Source organism: Fusarium musae, chromosome 6 (genome assembly GCF_019915245.1).
Source record: "Fusarium musae strain F31 chromosome 6, whole genome shotgun sequence".
Taxonomy (NCBI): domain Eukaryota; kingdom Fungi; phylum Ascomycota; class Sordariomycetes; order Hypocreales; family Nectriaceae; genus Fusarium; species Fusarium musae.
Window position 1 is genome coordinate 1,341,679 of NC_058392.1, and position 20,168 is coordinate 1,361,846.

Sequence of the window (20,168 nt, forward strand, 5' to 3'; positions counted from 1 at the left end):
GTGTTGTTTGAGAGAGCAATGCAAGAAGCCTAGTTATCGAAGCAAATTTGCCGAGATTAGCAAACAGTTCAGTGTTTGCTCGCTTTCCTGAGTACAGACGCCGTTGTATAAATGGTTTGTTCACTTGAATTTGATGCACTTCCTGATTGCTACGGCAGCACCACCTCTGTCAAGTGTTTCTGTAGTATAAGACGCCGTGTTGCAGTGTACCTTGATTTTGTATTCATGACTGAGTAGGTATTTGGCTGCATTAGTAGCTCTCTCAATCTATAGCTTTGACTTGGGTTGGTCTTACAATGTTTACTCAATACAATAACTACGGCTGCAAGCCATCCCTAGAAGCATCAATCTATGCTGCAAGTCTCTATATACAGTTATGATTTAGGTGTTGCTAACCCACTAGTCTAAGGAGCTACGTAGAAACACAGCGATAGCTCCTGTCTTAGACCAAGCCTTTCACCACACGGTTTGGTGTCACCGCGGTATTTGACCCAGGATACAGAGTGTTCTCCCAAGGCACATCCATGATCTTTCCAGGATTCAAGATCCATTCAGGGTCGAAAGCCTTCTTCACAGCTGCCATAACTTCCAGAGTCTCTGGTCCAACTTCCCAGAGTAGACTCTCCTTTTTGCCCCAGCCGATGGAATGCTCTCCTGTACATGTCCCATCCATGTCTAGCGCTCGTTTCACCATGTTCTTGACGCAAGCTTCGACCTTTTGGCGCTCACCAGGGACGTTCTTGTTATACATGATGCTTTCATGGAAGTTCCCGTCTCCCACGTGTCCCAAGATGCTGGCGAAGAGACCAAGCTCATCCATCTCTTTCTTGCTGACCTCTATGATGTCAGCCAGCCGACTGAACGGAACAGCTACATCGGTGCTCCCTGTGCCATCATAAATCAGCGACCAAATCGACAGGCAATATGTTAATTGCGACACTGTGGTACTCACAAACATCGTCACCAGTTTTTCGGAGAGAGAGCATAGACCAAAGGGACTCTTTCCTGGCAGACCAGAGCAACTGTTGCTCAGCAGCATCCCGAGCAAACTCGAAGCTTCCACCCTTGTTTGCCGCCGCAATTTTCTTTACCCTGTTGATGTTGTCCTTCACGCCGTCTTTTGTACCTGAGAACTTGAAAAACAGCGTTGGCAATTCCTTCCAGACCCGCGGTTTCGTAGCACCACCGAGGTTGATGACTCGCATTTGAACTTCATCCATGATCTCCATCGCCGCGACGGGGACGCCGGCCTGCATGACACCAGCTGCCGCATCAGCGGCATCTCGAATGGTAGGAAATGTAACAACAGCAACCGAATACTGCTCTGGAATGACAGCCAGCTTGAGTGTAGCTGTGAGCGTTAGTAGACTTTTCATTTACTTGGATACGCCTTGCTATACCTTCCGTGACAATCCCCAGTGTGCCTTCGGAGCCAACAAACAGTCCGTTCAGATTGTATCCAGCAGATGACTTTCGCGGCCTTCGTCTGGTTTTGATAATACGCCCGTCGGACAGGACAACGGTCAAGTTAATGACCCAATCCTTCATTGTACCATATCTTACAGCATTTGTTCCAGAGCAATTCGTTCCGATCATACCTCCTATCTTCGCTGATGGGCCTGGAAATATTCGTCAGTGCTGCGATATCACTGGCGCTCCATGCTTGTTAGTCACATACCAGGATCGACAGGAAAGAAAAGGCCACTATCCATAGCCAACAACTTTGCGTTTAGGTCTTGCCAGCCAATACTTGGCTGGACCACAATATCCATATCATCTTTGTTAAACTGAATGATCTGGTCCATATACGCAAAATCCACACTGATCCCTCCGTAAGGGGCAGAAAAATTGCCTTCCAAGCTTGAGCCTCCAGAATAGGGGATGATAGGAACGCGATGCTCATGACATATACGGGCTATCACAGACACTTGCTCGGTTGTTCTAGGATATGCCACAGCCACTGGCAAAGTATCAGGGTTGACCGTAGACCATTCTGAGTAGCCATGTGCCAGCAGATCTTCGGGATCTGTCGAAATGAAGCCTTCTATTCCAACCTCGTTTTCGATTCGTTTGATCGCCTGTTTTAGTATTAGCCTGAGGGCATGAAAATATGCAGGTATTCTACCTTCTCCATCTCGGGCAATGTAGCATAATGAGGCGCAACCGATCGACCCCATGTAGATTTTCCAGTGCCTTTACTTTCGTTCAAGCTGGCAAGCCCCCATCCAAGAGCACCAGCCCCAATGGCTACTGCCAAAACCTTTGGTCGCGACCATCCCTGGTTATTCCTTGATTCTCTCTGAGCAGAATCATGGGCAATGCGAGAACGAAGGCCAGAAGAGACTGTGAGTCCTCGTCGAAATTCCGTTCTTGGGGCACAACGGCCCAATAGAGTTCTTGTCGAGGTCCTGCTGGTAAACATTTCAACCTAATGTTAAAGGGAACCTATAATTTTATGACTCAGGCGGCCCGATCCGCAATTGACCGATAAAACCAGTATCGATTCAAGGCCCAAAGACTGCTGGTTTTCCTCCAATCAACAAACTTCAACGAGTCCGTTGCGTAATATGGCTCTTGCGAGCAATGTTTTGATCACGAACAGGAGGCTCTGCCGCATCTAAGCGAATATGTACCGAGTATCCGCAAACAAGTGAGAAAGGGAAAGTAGGACAAGAATCCTTCAATTCAAACAACCAAGAGAGATGACCTCGCGAAGTGGAATTCCGGAACTAGATGTGGCCACGATGGAGCTGGCACTCACTTATAAGTACCTTACCTAGTTTCAAGAACATCATCGGCGCACGTGGGGCATATCCAGCAAAGTACGTAGAAATCTAAATTCAAACGGCTTCTCTTGTAAGCATAGTCTCGCTGATGCAATCCTTGGGCACCGCGTAGCCGATGGGTCTTAGCATGGCTTTTGCCATAGCATGTTGAGCCTAGCGGGTCTGTCTAGGTAATGGTGAGGGGGCACACGATCCATCTTTCATGGACCTTGTTGCGTGTGCGGTCTTACTGTAACAAGAAATTCAGTCGCATGGATGGTTTGAGGCTCCCCACGCATTACGCCCACATGCACATCACAGGAACAGCGCGCGTGAGACTCGCATTGTCGAATCGCAGCTTCAGGGAGTGCAGCCAGCTGCATCATGGCTGAGGAGGATTCGACAGGCGACTGCAGTTCTTGTTAGTCATGCATTTTGACCTCATGCGTAATTACGATTCGGTACCCTAGATTTACGATGGATTTCCCCGCTCCTAAATGACTCGGTTTGCTCGCCAAACCAGCAGTTTCGCGGCATACAGCATGTACCGTGCGAGTGTGGAGAGGGGGAAAAGAAGCCGAGCCCACTTGGTGCTATTCGCAGTTTGGGGGTTCAAGAGCTTCCTTCAGTGGGATGAAACAACTAGCTCAATGGAGAAGTTGGGGAATAAACGACGAAACTCAATTCGAGAGACAAGTCATTTGCAAACAACCAACATTCTCCTAAACGTGGGGTGGTTAACTTAAGGAATAGGAATTCGCCTACATCCGAATCCTCCTCTCCTCGGTCAGCAAAACTGTAACACAGCCACAACTTTACATACGTATTAGGAGGTCAACTGATAGTCCGACAACCATTGGATGTAACCCATGAGCACTTTCGTACACAGGCTGTTTTCGTCATTACCGTGATCGCAAATTGTTGTGCAATGCAGCCCTACCAGTCAGCGTTTTTCCTCACATTACTCCTTGACAACCACGGTGTTCGAAAGAAACACGAGCTACGTGTAGGGGTGCTGGTAGAGTGTTGAGATATATTATCGTAGTTGAGAAATGTACGAATGGCAGTGCGGTTTCTCCTGGCTTGCTACAAGATTAAGGGCAACATCTTCAGTTCACTTCCATCACAGTTCGAGAGAGATATCTGTCAAGAATCGACACTTTTGTTGGGCTCAAATTCATCTTTTATCGTAGCCTCATGGGGGCCGGCTATCTTCAGAGTAGTTAAAGCCGCAAAGCAAACGTCAAATCCGAGACTCCATTCCACATGCCATTTTTTACCATTCCAATCGCAAATCCACAATTTAGTGAGAGATGGCGTAAGCACGTCGGCGGTCACGCTCCTCAGCGATGGTGAGCTTGACACCCTTGCCCTTGGGCAGAGAGATCCAGGGCTTGTCCTGGCCGATGACGAAAACGTTGCTCTCACGGGTAGCAAAGCTGTTGTCAATGGCATCCTTGACGTGGACAATGTTGAAACCTCCATCGTGGCGCTCACGGTGAGTGATAACACCAACACGACCCATGTTACGACCACCAGTGACCATGACGACGGCACCAGTGTCGAACTTGATGAAGTCAGTGATCTTACCAGTGGCGAGGTCAATCTTGACAGTGTCATTGACCTTGATCAGAGGATCAGGGTAGCGGATGCTGTGAGAATTCGTTAGCACGGGAGTATTTGGGGTTTACATACAGCCGTCAAATAAAGCTCCTGTCTTGTCGGGTGACTTGAATCGACCAAAGCTTGATCCAACGGCTGAATGATGTCTGACAGAACTCACGTTCGTGCATCGTGCGTGACCAAGAATGGGATTCCACCGCGACCAAGCTGGACACGCTTGACCTTGCCAAGCTTGTACTCAGCCTCCTCAGCCTGGATTCGGTGGACGGTGAATCGGCCCTTGGTATCGTAGACAAGACGGAAGTTCTCGCCAGTCTTCTCGATGGTGATGACGTCCATGAAACCGGAGGGGTAGGTGGAATCGGTGCGGACCTTGCCGTCGACCTTGACCAGTCGCTGCATCAGGATGGCCTTGGTCTCGCGGTAGTTGAGAGCATACTTGAGGCGGTTTCGGATGAAGACGATCAGGGGCATGCAGTCGCGGAGCTTGTGAGGACCGGCAGAAGGCTTGGGAGCGTAGGTGCCGGACAGCTTGTCAAGCAGCCAGTGCGAAGGGGCGCTGAGGCGCTTCTGGTGCTTCTTGCTATCGAGACGGTCAGATCCTGGTTCTCATAACGGGACAATAGGAGAGATAAATCCAAATCTCGATTCCTTTCAATCGCATTGGCGATCGTTCTCCTTGATATTCCACTTACATTCCGCGGGCCATGGTGTCGGTTGGCTGGTTTGTCGGCGGTGATGAGGAGGATGAACGAAGAAACCTACTTTGAGAAAGAGGGAGTTTGTAGTTGCCTTTTTTTTTTAGATTTTGTGCGTGGAGATCACGTGATAAATAAAAGTGGGCCCAAAGTAGATGTCCTGAATTAACCTCACCATAGATTTATCGGTTTTGGTTCCTTACCATGATAGATTTATCCTCTTGCTGATTCTATTTATTGACTGCGGTCTTCTTCCTCAACGGTAAGCGATTTGTGATTTTATCTAAGCAAATGGTTGGTAGGTAGCCCGTGGACGAGTTGCCGAGCATCCTTAGCACTCATTTTACCCACTCCTGACTGCGCACTTATCGTAGACGACGAATACTGAGATGACGATCAGACTATGTCTGGGGAGGGGGGGCAGCTTGTAGATACTTCTCTCCTCTCCGAATAAGTGACGAGAGTCTCAAATGATGGTGTTCTGGGTTTGATATGTAGTCGTCCGGTTGAAAATGCTCTTTTGTCACGTGCCCCGTCTGTGCAGAGGACTGATAAATCTTTGTCACGACTTTGTGTTTCTAGCCAGTCTCAATAAATATCGCTGTTTTCTGCTCATCCCCACGCGCTTCAAACTCTATCGCGAGCGACAAGAGTTGTGCTTGATGGGACTTGGGTCTTTTGATTGGCGATGCTTTGTATCTTCCTTGGCTCGAAGCTCCGAGTTAGATTGGCGTGACGAGTAAGGCTTTTGGGGGCTAGTAAATATCTAGAGACACAGCGAACTATCATCCGTTTCTACGAAAAATCACCTAAAGCCCTCCAACTCTTCTTTCTCACTTACATATTCCATTATATTGCCTAATTGCGGTCCTAAAACTGCTGTAATTTGGAGCCATCATCGTTGCCAATGCGTTCTTTGCAAACAAGTAACCTCACACAGTCCTTCATCTGAATGTCATGAATGAAGAGGCCTCGAGATATCCTCACATAGCTCTTTTGACCAAATAAATGTTTTATTGAACTAGGTATCTTATCATTAAGATTATGCATGGCATATCCCGTGAATGAGTGCCCCTGAAGTCATCTTCAACTCAACTTCCGGCGGTAGTATGACAAGATATCCTTTTTGAATGTCATGAGCGGCTCACAGAATCGACGATGCACAACTTTTGAAACATTCCGTCTTTACCCGTGAGGCACCCGTGTTTGCCTTCCAGCGCCAAACAATACCCTCGGATAACAGTAATAAGCAACCGATAACCAGCGCGTGCTGTGTGTTCGTCCAGTTCCAAGTCTCAATGCGCCCAATACCGTTGCAAACCAATTTCCCGACTCCTAATTTTCATAACATTAATGCAGAGCACTGCGACTCACGGATGCTGGCCCGACTGTTGACAACCTACTCGGGTGTTGTATTCCTTCTTTGATGTGACTTTTCTGTGGGGTGTTCGCTGGCGGAGGAAGACCAGGGATGCCCTCAATACCAAATCGTGGAATCGCTGGCGAAAGCTTGGCGTCGTCAAGTAACAAGCGCGAGATGTCCATTTCACCGCCCATGAATTGGGGTGGCATAGTTTCACCAAACTCAAAGATATGACCTGCTCCCATAATCTCGCCTGTCTCGATTTTTTGCTGAGCTGGCCATCGAGAAAGATCTTCGCGCGAGGTCGGCTGGTTCATTTGTGGCTCCAGTGTTGTAGCCTTTCGAGGTTTAAATGAGTTCCCAGCTGGTATTTTCACAGATGGTGCCATACCATCATTCCCTCGGGTCATCTCCCTGGCTTGGAGATTGCTTTTCTCTATTCGTTGATAAACACTGGAATATTTGTTACGTACTCGGTCTCTCAAGTCTGTTGGTTGGCGACTGGAAAGATGGAAGCGCGGGTCACGATGAATCTTCGTCCAAGCGGGTCCATGGATCTCTAAACCCTGAAGAATTTCCAGGTCATCTTGCTCAGTAAAAGGTCGACGTTCGCGGCGATGCGACTTCTTGAAAGGCCCATGAATACCGAGCTCCACAAGGTCCTCCATCTTCTTGCGATGTGCTCGACTTCTTTTCTGTTTAGGAGTAGTGTCAACCTCATGCTGCATCGTTGAGGTCGTGTCTTTTGCTGATGCACCATTTCCATCTATCAATATCCTTTCAAAGTGCACATCTGCCTTGCCAGTCTGGTTCGATCCCCGGTCGAGGTGTGAAGGCGAGTCTAGTTCAAGCGATCGGTTGGACTTGCGGAGCTCCTCAGGGCAGCACGTCCTGAATCGATCCTTAAGATCCCCAGCCGTCCGGTTGTTGAACCTGAAGTCGGTATCTTCAAGTATGCTCGTCCACTTTCCGACCCCATATCGATTGACGCCCAATAACAAATGGTTTGTCTCCTCTTCAGACCACTTCCGTCTCGGTTTGCTGGTCCGTTTGCGTGTTTTGCTGGCTACCAAAATCGTTTCAACCTCTTGAGACGCTTGAGTAGTTGGCTGAGCGGAAGGCTGCGTAAAATCGGGTATTGCCTTCATATGCGAGCCATCCTTGCTATCAAATGAATCCGACGATATAGGAGGGAATAAAGCGGCGTGAGGCGGAGGTTCATGAAGCCCATTGATGATCGGTGGCATTACTGGCGCTTGCTGGGCGGCCTTTTGCTTTTTCAGTGGCTGCGGGAGCTGCATGAACTCATCTTTGATATGAAGGCTGCGATGTCGCTTTTTGTTGGATACGTCTTCAAGAAGCTCGGGACCGTCACCTAGTAACCGACTTATTGAATTGGTTGGTTCTACAGCATCCGAGTCGCTTGAGGCTACTCGCAGCGGAAATCCTTCCGAGGCCGGTACAATCTTTCCGTCCTGAACATTCCCTTCCTTGCGGAGATCTGAAGAAATATCATCGTTGGTCAAATTTATTAAATCAACGGCGTTAATAACAGACTGCGTGTCAGCAACTGTTCTATCACCACGATGATTCGTGTCGGACTCGATTGGGGCCAATGATCGATCAGTGGCAGAAGGGAATGCAAGGGAATGAAGCGGTGGAAGATCGGCATGGTTGAGTTGCGGCCTCGTCGGCTCATTAAGCAGATGAATTAAGCGTGGCTCGATCGTGGCCATCGTGGGCTCTCAAAGGTGGGTTGGCACATTGAGCATGAGTTAAAAGTCAATAGAAGAAAGAGACAGTTACGATTGAATGCGATATTAGCCAGGGGAGAGGAGAATATAAAGAGGGGAGGGGAAGCTGCATATGCCGTTGGCAAGAGGCAACAGCTCAGAACACCATGTTGACTACGAGTTTGGGGAGCTGGTTCATAAGAGTTGGTGCCGTGAACGCTTTGATATGGTCTCACTTGGGCTGTGTGTCTCTCAGTTGCAGTAGCACGTGAAATCGCCACATGTTGAAGCTTGCCATTGACAAATTCAACAGGAGGGGCACAACAGCACTGAAGCGACGGGTAGGGGAGGGAAGAAAAATCAGGCCCTTGATCCTAAGTGACAAAAAGAGCTTAGGTAACGTAGCATAAGCTTAGGGTGTGTTTTGGTAAGCTTATTTTGACACCCTATATCAACGCTCGATATTTTCTTGCTCCCCTACAGGTAGCAGTCAACAATATCGGCTACGCTCCGGTCTATCCCGAGCAGTTCCAGGATTTAATATGTTATTCTCATTGGATAGCGGCATCTGAAACTGGAGCTTGATTCGATTCTGGGGAAACAAACATCAAACTTGGTATCTTATATATGTACCCTCCTTATTTCTTCAGCTTTGCTTGGCCATATATTACTGGCCCGTTCAACTTCCAATCAATCAATCAATCAATTCATAATCATGGCTTCTTCTCTCCCCACCTTTCCACGAATAGTATTCACTATTGTAGAGCCTATCTCTTTGTAAGATCCCATAACAAGGGTCTTGCACCCGACCGGTAAATGGCACATCTGCTAACATGGAAAATCAGAGTTGTTGGTTTTGCTGGTGCCGTCATTGATCCAGCTTGGTTCATCGGAGAGCAATCTCCCCAGAAGAACGACGGCGATGCTTCTCCCAATAGCATTGTTATAGCCTGGCAGCTAGGGAATTTATATCTGCTGCTAGCATTAATTGGGGTCGCCATCCTGTCAACCACGACTGAAACCCGAGTTGTTCGCTCATATCTCGTTGCTCTTTGGCTCGCAGATATTGGTCATGTTGGCTTCAGCTCTTATGGGATAGGCCGGGACAGGCTACTAAGCCCTCTCCAGTGGAATGCCATGACTTGGGGAAATGTTGGAATGACGGTAAGCCAGGAATAGAATCAGATGCTGCCATATCATCTCCAGCGTTATGGTTGACGCTGACCTATGACTTAGTTATTCCTTTTCTTCACGCGAACAGTCTATCTTACGGGCTTCTTTGGGCCTGATCATGTCAACAAATCCGCCAAGAAGACCGTCTAATAGCCATGAGTGCGAAAACTATGTATTGGTGACAGAATAGCCATGGCTTATGGTTCTCATATTAAAATCTGAGAGTGAAACAGCTAGTCTACTTGGAAGACATCGCTAACACATGACCGGTGGATTATATTCTCTCTTTGTCCTACAGCGTATAGATCTTTGAGAAATCATGAGTTGTGGTGTAATTGTCATACGCATACAAGAAAGGAAGATTGCAATTGTATTTACATGCAAAAATGTAAGGTTGCCTTAGAGGCAGGCCTGTAGGTAGTGGAGGCTAACATGTCCCGTGATTTGGCGTCCGGGGTGGCTCTTTGGGAGGGTGGTCAAAGCTCTCAACACCAAGATGCCTTCGTGTAACCCAATACCGTCGGGTTAGGGTTAGGCTCTTATTGGCTGATAACGCGAAGGGTTAATCGTCACAACAGACAGCGCGTTTGGCACTACCTAGGCTCAGCCTCACGCATACACATCTATAATTCTTCATGCAATAATGAATACTCGAAGTGCCGCCGCAGGGCGCTCAAAGCGTGCATCTGCTCAGAATGAAAATCGCGAACCGAGACGTAGCAACCGAAGAAACGACCCGGTTCAGCGTAAAACAAGCCCAACAAAGAATATTGTTACTCAGCCCGTCCCTGTACCTGAACCTGTTAGGGTTTTACTGAACGATCCCGTCGCTCGCCGTAATCCACCCCCTCAGGCTCAAGACGACATTAGCATCCCGTCGATTCCACTAAAGCCTGACGATGAAACCGAATTCTATGATCCGTTTGATTATTCGCAACCGGAAGACTCCGGCGAAGAACTTGAGAACGTCAACAGCCCCATCAAAGAGCTTCGACTTGGTTCAGCAATCACCATAGCACAGCAAAGGATCTTGGAGCTAAGCGTTCCAGACTTAGCAAGAGCCGCTGATAGTCTGTTTGAATGCTTCCAAGGAAAGGAAGCTGACGATGTCTTCAATGGAATCTTGGCTATCAAGCGACGTGCTTTCCACACCATCAGAAGAGAATATGATGCACTTGATCAGTCTAACACGGCACCATTCATTGATTTCGCGCACTTCGTGGATGACACTCTCACTCGAAACCAAAGCGTTATGGTTACTCAGATCGCACGCACCAATGTTGTGACAGCTTACGACACGCTTTACGGGCTTAAGAATGAGGAGACATCGGCCATCTTTCCTTTTCTCGAATGCCTAAACCGGGTTTTGCCTGCATTCTTTACCCCAGCTGATAATATGTTTCAAAACCCTCAGAGCACATTACACCTACGGACCTGGTTATTTGTCGAGGATTTTTCTCATCACAAGGACGAAAAGGACTTTCGGGACCTTCTTGTTGCATATTTCTGCAAAGAAGAAGAAGAAATTTTGAAGGATTTGAACAGGTCGGGACAAGAGGGCGAAGAAGGGCTTCCTTCATATCCACAACTTTTCTCTGGGGGTTACTTCAAAAACCTCGGCGGTGTAGCTGGTGACGATCACGATGTTGATGATCTCTGCTCAGCACGGATCGCTCGGATCAAGAAGATTATCGATGATAACAAGGAGGACGGGGGAATCTCTGAGCTAAGAAGACATTTTCCCCTGCATAATTTGGTAGAAGATCTCTTAGGGTGCTTTGAGAGCTTATACAGAGTTTTGGAGTACGCAGAGAGCGAGAGGGTGGGTACTGAACCTTCTCAACATGGCCAGCAAGAGGCTGCCTACAGCCAAGGCAATGATTATGGTTCGGAGTCACAATCAATCGTGCGTATGGGAAGTCAGGAGGCAGAGTAAGTAATGTTCTTACCTGGTAACAGAGCTAAATATTGACCTCCCAGCAGGCCCAGTTTGTTTGTCGGGCCAAAGTCCATTCGAGCCTTGCGTGGTGGAAGTCGAGCAACCAGTACTGTTCCCCCTTCCAACCAACAGCTTGCAGATTTCAGATCCGGAGTTCCCCGTGATTATCATGAGCATTCAAATGCCGACCTCCTGGGTGGTAGCCCATTCCCCCCCGCAAGTTCTTATCGTTTAGCGACCCGAGGCGGGAGGGAACGAGAAAGAGGGCAGAAACGACCGCGATTTTCCCAGGATGATGAAGATGGGGACGATTCATTTGAGACCGACACTCGGCACGTTGATCCAGCGAGGCGAGAAGAGCTACAACGACAGATGCCGCCACCTCCAAGGCCACAACCTGTCCCACAGCGTCCTCAAAGGCATGTTACTGAGTCTTCATTCTCTTCAGAGCCCGTACCCCCCCTTTCTATGGAGCAGTCGTCGCAGGATATGGGGTTACGTTCAGTATCGCAGGCGCCAATGTCCTCCAGACCTTTCAATGCTATCGCAAAGGCGGCATCACAAAGGAAAAAGGAGGTTCGTATGGCAGATCCAGAGCGACAAGGTCCACGGCAGCGCGTTCCTTGGAGTGAGCACGACTCTCAGGTCCTTTTAGATCTCATCCAGGAACACGGTGTCCGTTGGTCGTCCATCGAAACCATGAGTGAGCGGTTTGAATACCCACGCAATCAACAGGCGTACCGCGACCGTGCTCGAAACCTCAAGACGGATATTCTCATGATTGACATGCTATTGCCTCCGAATTTTGACGGCGTAGCTTTGAGCAATAAAGAAATTGCAAAGATCAAAGGAGTTGGGAAGAACCCGTTTCGTAAAGAGGCGGATGTTGATGACCATAACAATCCCATCAATACTGAGCTTGCAGAATTCACGCCATTTTGACATTGGGCGGCATAGATACGGAAGCTTGTAAATTCAGCGAGTGGTTATAATCATGTACAATTCTTCATTGGCGTCATGCTTTACATTATGTATCATGAGGCCATATCGCGCCAGGGGGGGACGAATCCCTACTCACTGCTGTGGTGTACATTTACAAATCTTGGTCAAAAATTGCATAGCATTTGTAAGTCAGTTCATAGTTAAAAAGCACGAGTTGCGTAATGTATTTCTAGTAAAATAAGCTGACTAAAGAAAAGGCGATCTCGTCTGACACCTGAGTCTACAGAGCCAGCTACACATATCATCATCCTTGCCCAGACTCTTCGCAATGGCTGGCGGCATAGCTATTGTGTTCCATGCCCTAAGAAATGGTGCTAATCAAAGCTAGTCGTGCCCTCAGTCCAGACAACAGCAATAAGCGCCGGTATAGTGATGTCAAGAAGGGTACGATTTGTAAGGCGGAGCCATAAGACGCCCATAAAGACCTCTCATCTCAAAACCAATGCCACAAACGCTAGTGTCTGAGATGTTTGTCGAAAGAGATAGAAAAAAAAAGAAGTGAAAGACATATCATGAGCAGTTGATAAAAACCTTGCGAGACTAGCTCGTCCGTCGGTCTAAAAGTCAAAAGCCGCGCGGTAGAAACAGTCGGGTGTCTCAATAAATGGGTATCAGCCGTAAAGGCGAGTTGAAGCTATTCTTGTCTGTATAAAACAGTAATCTTCCTCGCAAGTTCAGAAATGTTATAACAAGATGACAAAGGGTATGCTGCAGTTTTCCGGGAAATGGTATAGCGTTAAAGTGGTGTGAGCAAAGAAAGATGGTCGCAGTAAGAGCGTTTTGATCCATGCCGTATCAAGCAAAGACATGGTCCAGTGACAAAATGTCGTTTTGAACATTTTGATCGTATTTAAGGGCGTATCAGTCCTGCGTAGTAGGTGCTGCCTTCAATAAAGAGCATTCATCGATGACGATAGGGGACATCCCTCTGCTTGAGTCGGTTCGTTCTCCATCCCTCGTACCACTGTTCCCGACTAGCTTCACGTAGCTCGGCACGCCATTCGCTAAAAACAGCCTCTTTCAGCCGTTGAAAGTCACAATGTTCTTCATTGTAAGGATCAGCAAAACCCCACGGGAACTGTCGGCCAATGACACCTGGTTCGTACAGATCCGGACTGATGATGGAAAGTGGCAGGAAAGGGATCTCATCTTCCTTTTCTTTGGCCTCTTCTTGTGCTTTATGTCGCCGAATGGAGCTGGTGGATAGTCTTTTGGAGCTTGGAGACGCCGCTGGGCTTTCTCGATGGCCCTGTAGTGGGAATTCCTGGCTTTCAGGGGTTTGAGCACCACCGCGTTCGTGTCCGACCTCATCTTCCTCCTCGTCCTCCTCGGCAATCCTTTCAGAAGTAATACTACTCTCGTCCTCATCATCAAGGCCAAGTGCTTCCAGGGGATCTAGGCCCGATTTCTTGATGCTGTCCCAAACGCTTCGTTTGAGAACATTCATATGCTTGGTGGTAATGGTGTCGGCCTTGGCAATGACTGGGATCACAGTAGTCTTGCCCTGGAGCGTACGCAGAACTTGCAAATCAAGGTCTTCATCCAGGCTCCCTAGCACACGCGCACCAAGGTGTCCGTTTTGCTGACCATTGATAGCTGGGTTCCTTGCGGATGCAATGTTGCGATCCAATCGAGAAGGATCAAGGACAAGGAAGGTCGCATGGATGTGGGTGTCTTGCACACCAGGAGAGCGTACAACCTTCATTTCCTCTGCAAAGGTTTCCTCAAACTTGCTTTCAAGGAATGCGGACATTTCCCTAAGTTGAAGGTCGACTACATTCTTCTCTAGGCCTTCTGAGTCCCAGATGGTGAGACCAACACGCTCCCCGTCAATCTCAGTTTCAAGGTAGTGTGGAATAAAGTTTCCAGAGGGGGTGTTGCGATTCTGCGGCACTTCGTCATCACCCTTCTTGGCTCGTTTCTTAGGTGGAAGAGCGAGCGCGGTTTTGAGAAACTCAAGAAAGGATGTTTTTCCAGAGTTACGAGTACCAATGACGAGAATGCTGGTTTGGTGTTAGCACACGACTATCAAACAAATGAATTGCATTAATTATAAACTCACTTCAAAGGCGTCGGGTCCTTTCGTCTGCGAACACGACGAGGACTGTTGACCGTGCTAATAGCACTACTAGCATAGCTGTAGCGGCCACGGTTCGTCATGCTTTCTGTTCTGGCATATGGATCGAAACCACCGTTGGGCAACGGCGGAACAGGGACGGCAGCATGTGCAGCAGCGCCATATCCCCGAGGATATTCTGCTGAAGGCCTGACAGTAATGTAATCTGCTGATCGAGGAACGTTGGCTGGTGACTCGGGGCGCAACTCGGGGCCAAAGGATTTAGATAGTTGTTCAGAATGGTTGGCGAATTCGGGCAGCTTAGGAGCAATGCGCGTCGAGGCCTGGCGCTGTCGTTCAAGCTCAGCCTCCCTAAGGGCCTGCGCCTTACGACCACCTTTGCCTAGATCGCCACTTTTGCTGCGTCGGAGTAACATGCCGAAACTGGTACGGCGAGGCTGCTCGTTGTTCATCCTCTAGGGAATTGATCATGAAAAGGAAGAGAGTCGCGGCCAAGAGAAGGCAACCCAGAAGGTTAGGGGAGTGGGCAGCGCGAGAAGGAGGGTGCGGAGCACGTGGAAGTAGCGGGGGGCCTAAGGTGGAAGGATGGGGAGCAAAAACTAAATGTGTGACTTTAAATGAAGTCGAGAACAAAAGGCAATGGATCAGAGTGGAGGAAACGGGAACGATCGAGACGGAAGGTGGATGGGCGTGCGGTAGTGGGCGGTCTTGGTTGATAGTTCAAAGTGTTCAAGCGAGTGGGCGGCACGAGGCAGCTGGTTGCAACAACTTCGTAGACGGACAATCAGCAGATGTCAACTGAACGAACATTGACTGATCATCACCTGCCCTCTGTCAACTACAGGCCTTTCCAAATAACTCTTGAGGAGCAGAAAAGGGGATCTGTACAGTGGAGGGAGGTGATACGGTTGATGGATTAGTACCTACCTGAGGTATAGGGCGCGTGTACCAGGTGTGGAGAGCCGCCAGTGCCAGTAGTGGGTGTAAGAGATCAGTGGAGAGTGTTTGAGAATTTGAGTCTCTGAATGAAGGTCGAGGCGTTCGTTTAGTTTGCAAAGGGGGAGATGAGCTGGACGACGTGTCTTGCCTGGTCTTTCCCGACGTTGATTCGTAGCCTTGAGACGAGATGGAAACAGGATTGATGCGCGTCTCCAGAGTCGGGCGCTTTTGGGAGAGTTATTTGCCAGGGGTGGCCCAGGCTCGTTTCGAGTAAGATAAGGCATCTGATTGGCTATCTTGTTTAAGTTGTGGAAGGTCAAAAAACGGCACTGATGGAGGTCGAGATTAAAGGCATGGATTCAATAGAGCTTAGACAACGGAATTGTGCCCAAAAGAATACCAGCCAAGGTAGTACCGACTCCAGCCCTTATACATGGGCAACCAAGTCTTAATGCCCAGTCGGACTCATTGCTACGTATAGACGCCGGGCATGATCCATATTACCTGACCTACAGTGCGCTTGTCGATGATGTGTCCGAGACATAGGTAGGTATCATCCATATTTGGATCACTTCAAACATTAGGATACACAAGCCTAGCCCGGACACATTGTGGCCTGTAGGTACTCACAGATGCCAAGCTTTCCATCCGACAGCATGCTAAGGCTTCTTTCCCTTTCCCCCCTCGTTTCAACTACCATGACTTTTACCATATCATCTAAAGACGTCAGGATTCGCAATCCATCGGCGCATTTGTTCTGACACAATCCCGGATGCGGACCCTTAAAACTGATTCGCTAACCTTCTGCAGCGCTAGTGATGGTGCAGGGTCCAAGACAATATGACTGGACGGGTAAGGGGCATTAGGGGGAAGCCGATTCTGCATGAGGACTTGACTCCGTTTATAAGAGACGGTGATTATTTGTCAATTTAAAGCCGCAGTCAGTGGTCTGAACGAGCAAAGGAGCCTGGGTATCTCCCACCGACTTTCTTCCTATACCATTGAACACCGACTATGTCTTACAACACAGTCAACGAAGCTCCAGTCTTGCAGCGCTCCTCCTGGTTGCTGGGTCCTGGTCGCATGGTCCTTATCCTTATGAGTGGGGGCATCATGAGGTGGAGACAGTCCCGCCAATCTAACGCCACAGGCACATGGCTTTGGGCTCAGACTCCAATGTGTTAAGTCTGTGTCTTTGTGTCTTAATTACCTGGCTCGTGGTGCGGAGTACTCTGTACGGAGTGCGTGCGGCCTTATTGCTTGCATTCCCGGATACAAGCTCGATGATCAGAACCGAATCCCAGTATGTTCTCCCATGTCCTTGTTGAAAGCACAGACATGAAGATATTTCTACTATGAGCCAACCAAAACCAGAAATCCCATCTTTTAGGCTGTATCGGATCGACCCACTGATGCAGGTACACGGCTTGTCAAGTGTCAACTCAACTGGGCTTGAGGAAGAGGTTAGATGCCTCCACTATCTGCATCCGTCGATAACAATCAGAAAGTGTCGTCCTTCTGGGCATTAAGAATGATTACCTTGAAGGACATATAACGTCAAAGCACGAGCAATTTTTGTAGTTCTCCATACGCCTAGGTATTATGAGGTGGCTGTACTCCGTATTCCGCGTGAACATGGAAGCTAGTAGAAGTGTAGATAAAACACAGTGGCTTTAATTGCAGGGCATCTAATGCATGTAAGCGAAGAAACAAAAGGTTTCTATCGCTAGTTCATTTACCGACAGATCCATTCACCTGGTCCTACCCAACCCAAGCTTCCAAGGCCTGTTTCTTGTACACTGTTTCTAAAACGATGGCAATCACTGCTTTCCATGTTACCTCATTTGACTAAATGCTACAGGTATGAACTTATGAAGATGCGAACTGCAGGTTCCCATATGGATACTACATTCCAATTCCGGTTTGAGCTACTCCTTGAACATCTATCAGTCCTACTTCAGCAATTCCCTACTGGTACACCAATGAATGAAAATATTCATCAGTAAAACCATTCGTGTCACACTAACCTCGGTGAGCCAGAACAATATGAGGCGTCAGTATGTGGCTATCGCGTGGTAGGACTGTTGATTTAGTGATCAAGTCGAAATAATAGATTAACGGCAACAGGAGGAGGCCATCGACAAAGGGCACAAAATATTCGATTTGGTGGTGGCTACGGCTAATGGGCTGTACTCCTCCCCTCAAATGTCTCCTTAGGTATAGTAGCCAGGATCAATTACAAATCATTCTTCAGCTGACATGCCACTCCGGCCAAATAATATATAGGGGATAAAGACAACATGCAATGGGATATTGTCGCATACACTTTCTATGCAAATGTATTCGAGTCCAATGGTCTGAATGCTATCGTGGACTCGTTTGCCTATCTTGAGAGGGTTCTATCTTTTGACTTAGGCAAGCTCGATAATTACCAGGCAGTGCCAATCGTCGTCTATCTATATGAACTGTACATATTCTTGTTACATGAAAGGGGAATTCGTCATAAGTTGTCGTGGACATAGTAGTTTACATTTCCTCCAGGCTCGTTGCAGTGGCACTGGCTCAGCCTTCAAAAACATCATGCTGAAGCTCGATGCCAAAGTCTTGTGCGACATCCTTCATTCTTTTTTCCATTTCATCCTCCATCCCTCCTCCAAGGCCCAACCACTGGCGCAGCTTAAAGATGTAGAAGGCCACATCAGAGGCAGCCATGACAGTCTTGAAGATGACATGGCGCCAGCGATTCTGAAGGCGTTGGCTCAGTGGCAACTGGGGGTCCTCGAATAGACTTCGGCTCGCCCACTCGCCCATCATCTTGACGCGGTTGACTGGTGATCCGAGATACTGGTTGTTGCCTTGTACGATTCGCATATTGCGACCGATGAAAATCAGCTCTTGTGGCCATTTGTCTTCATCTGTCAGGATCTCTCGAATGCCCTGCTTCATTCGCTTCTGCATCTCGTAATGTCGCTCAGCCGGCGTATTGCCTTCGAGGTCTTTCATTATCCCATTATGCGTGCGCTTATCTCCACCCTCGTACGGCCGCAGTAATGTTGCGCTCGCGAAGAGATCTGCCGCCTTGATCCCCCATGCTTCTGTCACTCGTGATATTGTTTTGTTGTCGAAGGTCATGAGTGCTTTCCAGAAGGTGGCGTACTCGTTTCTGAACTTCGATGACATGTACACATAGAGGCCATGGTCAATAAGCACAAGCTCGGCTCGCCCATTGGGCAAACGTCTGATAAAGATATTGCCAGGGTGCGGGTCGCAGTGAACGACACCCCACTTGAAAATCTGTGCGGAGAAGAGGTCCACCATGGTCGTCATGACTTCTCGTGTTGACAGACCAAGTCCCCCACGGCCTCGTCGGCCTCTCCATAATTCCTGACGCTCTGGCTTGAGGTTCTCTTGGAATGGCCTTGTCCGAAGCTCAAGTCGTGCGGCCTCAATATCAATTTGCGGGAGTGGGCGACCAGCGCCAGGAGATCCATTGCCATGCCCTCCGAGCCATCTCGATGTTATGGCTTTCTTATCCCAAAGCCTCACACCCTCGATCCACTCGGTCACGAGAACTCGCTTTGTCGTAAATTCGGGATAAACCGTAGGAATGTATACCCTCCCTTTCAAGGCTTTCTCTGCATTAACAAGCTCTCGCATTTTTTCTGAATTCTTGGCCTCATTGACGAAATCAGTCTCTAGCTCGAGTCGCTCCGTAATGAAAGGGACTAGTTTGTACAGTGGGAGGTCAAACCACTTCGAATATATCCACGCGACGGTCCTGTTTTGCATCAGTAAGCAGGCGGGAACTCTGCAATTTTCGGACTTACTTGAAGGCCCATAGATCCCATGATATTTGCTTGGCAATCTCCCGTTTCTGTATTTTGATAGCGACTTCGCGACCATCCGCAAGTCTGGCCCAATGGACTTGAGCAACACTCGCACTCGCTCGAGCCTTGCGCTCCATCAACCCCATTCCCTCTTTTCCTGTAAAGCTGACGCCAAAGACCTCTTCGACACTTTTCCCGAAGTCTTGTCTTATCACTGCTTCGATGTCACTCCAATCGTCTTGCGGTGCGTCGTCAAACATGCGACTAAACATCTTTTGGAATTCGGGGGGCAGCACGGCACTCTGCATTGCAATAGCCTGTCCGATCTTGAGATAAAGTCCGCCATTGGAACGGAGAAGGTTGAACAGTCGCTCGGCATTCCGATTATGCAAGTCCTGCACAGTCCCGCCAGTAATAGGCTGGGGTCGAAAATTCAGCTTGTAGTCGAAGGCTACGAGCAAGCCGGTTCCGAACGTATGTAGAGAGCGGCCAAAACCAGATGCGTATATCTGACGATCCCCGAGATAGATAGTACCTCCCATTACGCATGTCAAGAGCAAGCGCCGCGCCCACCGCCGTCCCTGTCTGTATTCCTTTGCATGCCGGGGGGCACCAAGCTCCTCTGGCGACGGCGGTCGCATGGCCTGGAAAGGGCCACCTGATTGTAATCTTCGCAACGATGGTGCGAGCATTCTGTGTCGGCAGCGCATGGTGGCGCGCGCTGAGTGGCCTTGCATGGCGTTGCGCAACATGCTGGGGGGGTCGATGGCGATCAACGATCGAGTACCATGAGGATTGAGTGGAATATAGCTACGAGCGACTGAATGAGGACACTGGGGGGGGAGGTTGAAGGAAAAGATAAGTGCGAAATGCAATAATCCTCTTGCCCTATCTCCGGAGTCATTGATGACGTCTAGTTTTATCCCCGGAACGGCTCGGAGAATCGGGGGGCACACGATCGCCTTCCGCAAGTCGGTGCATTTTCTGGCCGATTTCCAAGGCACAGTGGAGCTTTTCTTGTCCATTGCC

At 48.7% G+C, this 20,168-nt stretch overlaps 6 protein-coding genes across 6 annotated transcripts; 1 reads left to right on the forward strand and 5 right to left on the reverse strand.

Annotated features, from left to right (window-relative positions):
- Positions 1 to 442: 442 nt before the first annotated feature.
- J7337_008299 (uncharacterized protein) lies at positions 443 to 2,134 on the reverse strand (the record flags this gene model as incomplete). Its single annotated transcript, XM_044825920.1, has 5 exons — positions 443 to 885; positions 953 to 1,351; positions 1,401 to 1,619; positions 1,679 to 2,078; positions 2,126 to 2,134. The coding sequence occupies 5 exons, from the start codon at positions 2,132 to 2,134 to the stop codon at positions 443 to 445; spliced, it is 1,470 nt and encodes a 489-aa protein (XP_044678837.1).
- A 1,934-nt stretch (positions 2,135 to 4,068) lies between these two features.
- On the reverse strand, positions 4,069 to 5,097 carry RPS4 (40S ribosomal protein S4; the record flags this gene model as incomplete). The annotated part of the gene is made up of 3 exons (XM_044825921.1): positions 4,069 to 4,417; positions 4,549 to 4,971; positions 5,084 to 5,097. The coding sequence occupies 3 exons, from the start codon at positions 5,095 to 5,097 to the stop codon at positions 4,069 to 4,071; spliced, it is 786 nt and encodes a 261-aa protein (XP_044678838.1).
- Positions 5,098 to 6,436: 1,339 nt separating this feature from the next.
- On the reverse strand, positions 6,437 to 8,185 carry J7337_008301 (uncharacterized protein; the record flags this gene model as incomplete). The annotated part of the gene is made up of 1 exon (XM_044825922.1): positions 6,437 to 8,185. One exon carries the CDS (start codon positions 8,183 to 8,185, stop codon positions 6,437 to 6,439), a length of 1,749 nt encoding a protein of 582 aa, XP_044678839.1.
- A 1,813-nt stretch (positions 8,186 to 9,998) lies between these two features.
- Positions 9,999 to 12,236, forward strand: J7337_008302 (uncharacterized protein; the record flags this gene model as incomplete). The annotated part of the gene is made up of 2 exons (XM_044825923.1): positions 9,999 to 11,287; positions 11,339 to 12,236. 2 exons carry the CDS (start codon positions 9,999 to 10,001, stop codon positions 12,234 to 12,236), a joined length of 2,187 nt encoding a protein of 728 aa, XP_044678840.1.
- A 961-nt stretch (positions 12,237 to 13,197) lies between these two features.
- J7337_008303 (uncharacterized protein) lies at positions 13,198 to 14,825 on the reverse strand (the record flags this gene model as incomplete). The annotated part of the gene is made up of 2 exons (XM_044825924.1): positions 13,198 to 14,299; positions 14,359 to 14,825. The coding sequence occupies 2 exons, from the start codon at positions 14,823 to 14,825 to the stop codon at positions 13,198 to 13,200; spliced, it is 1,569 nt and encodes a 522-aa protein (XP_044678841.1).
- A 3,049-nt stretch (positions 14,826 to 17,874) lies between these two features.
- J7337_008304 (uncharacterized protein) lies at positions 17,875 to 19,891 on the reverse strand (the record flags this gene model as incomplete). The annotated part of the gene is made up of 2 exons (XM_044825925.1): positions 17,875 to 19,090; positions 19,140 to 19,891. 2 exons carry the CDS (start codon positions 19,889 to 19,891, stop codon positions 17,875 to 17,877), a joined length of 1,968 nt encoding a protein of 655 aa, XP_044678842.1.
- Between the last annotated feature and the right edge of the window lie 277 nt (positions 19,892 to 20,168).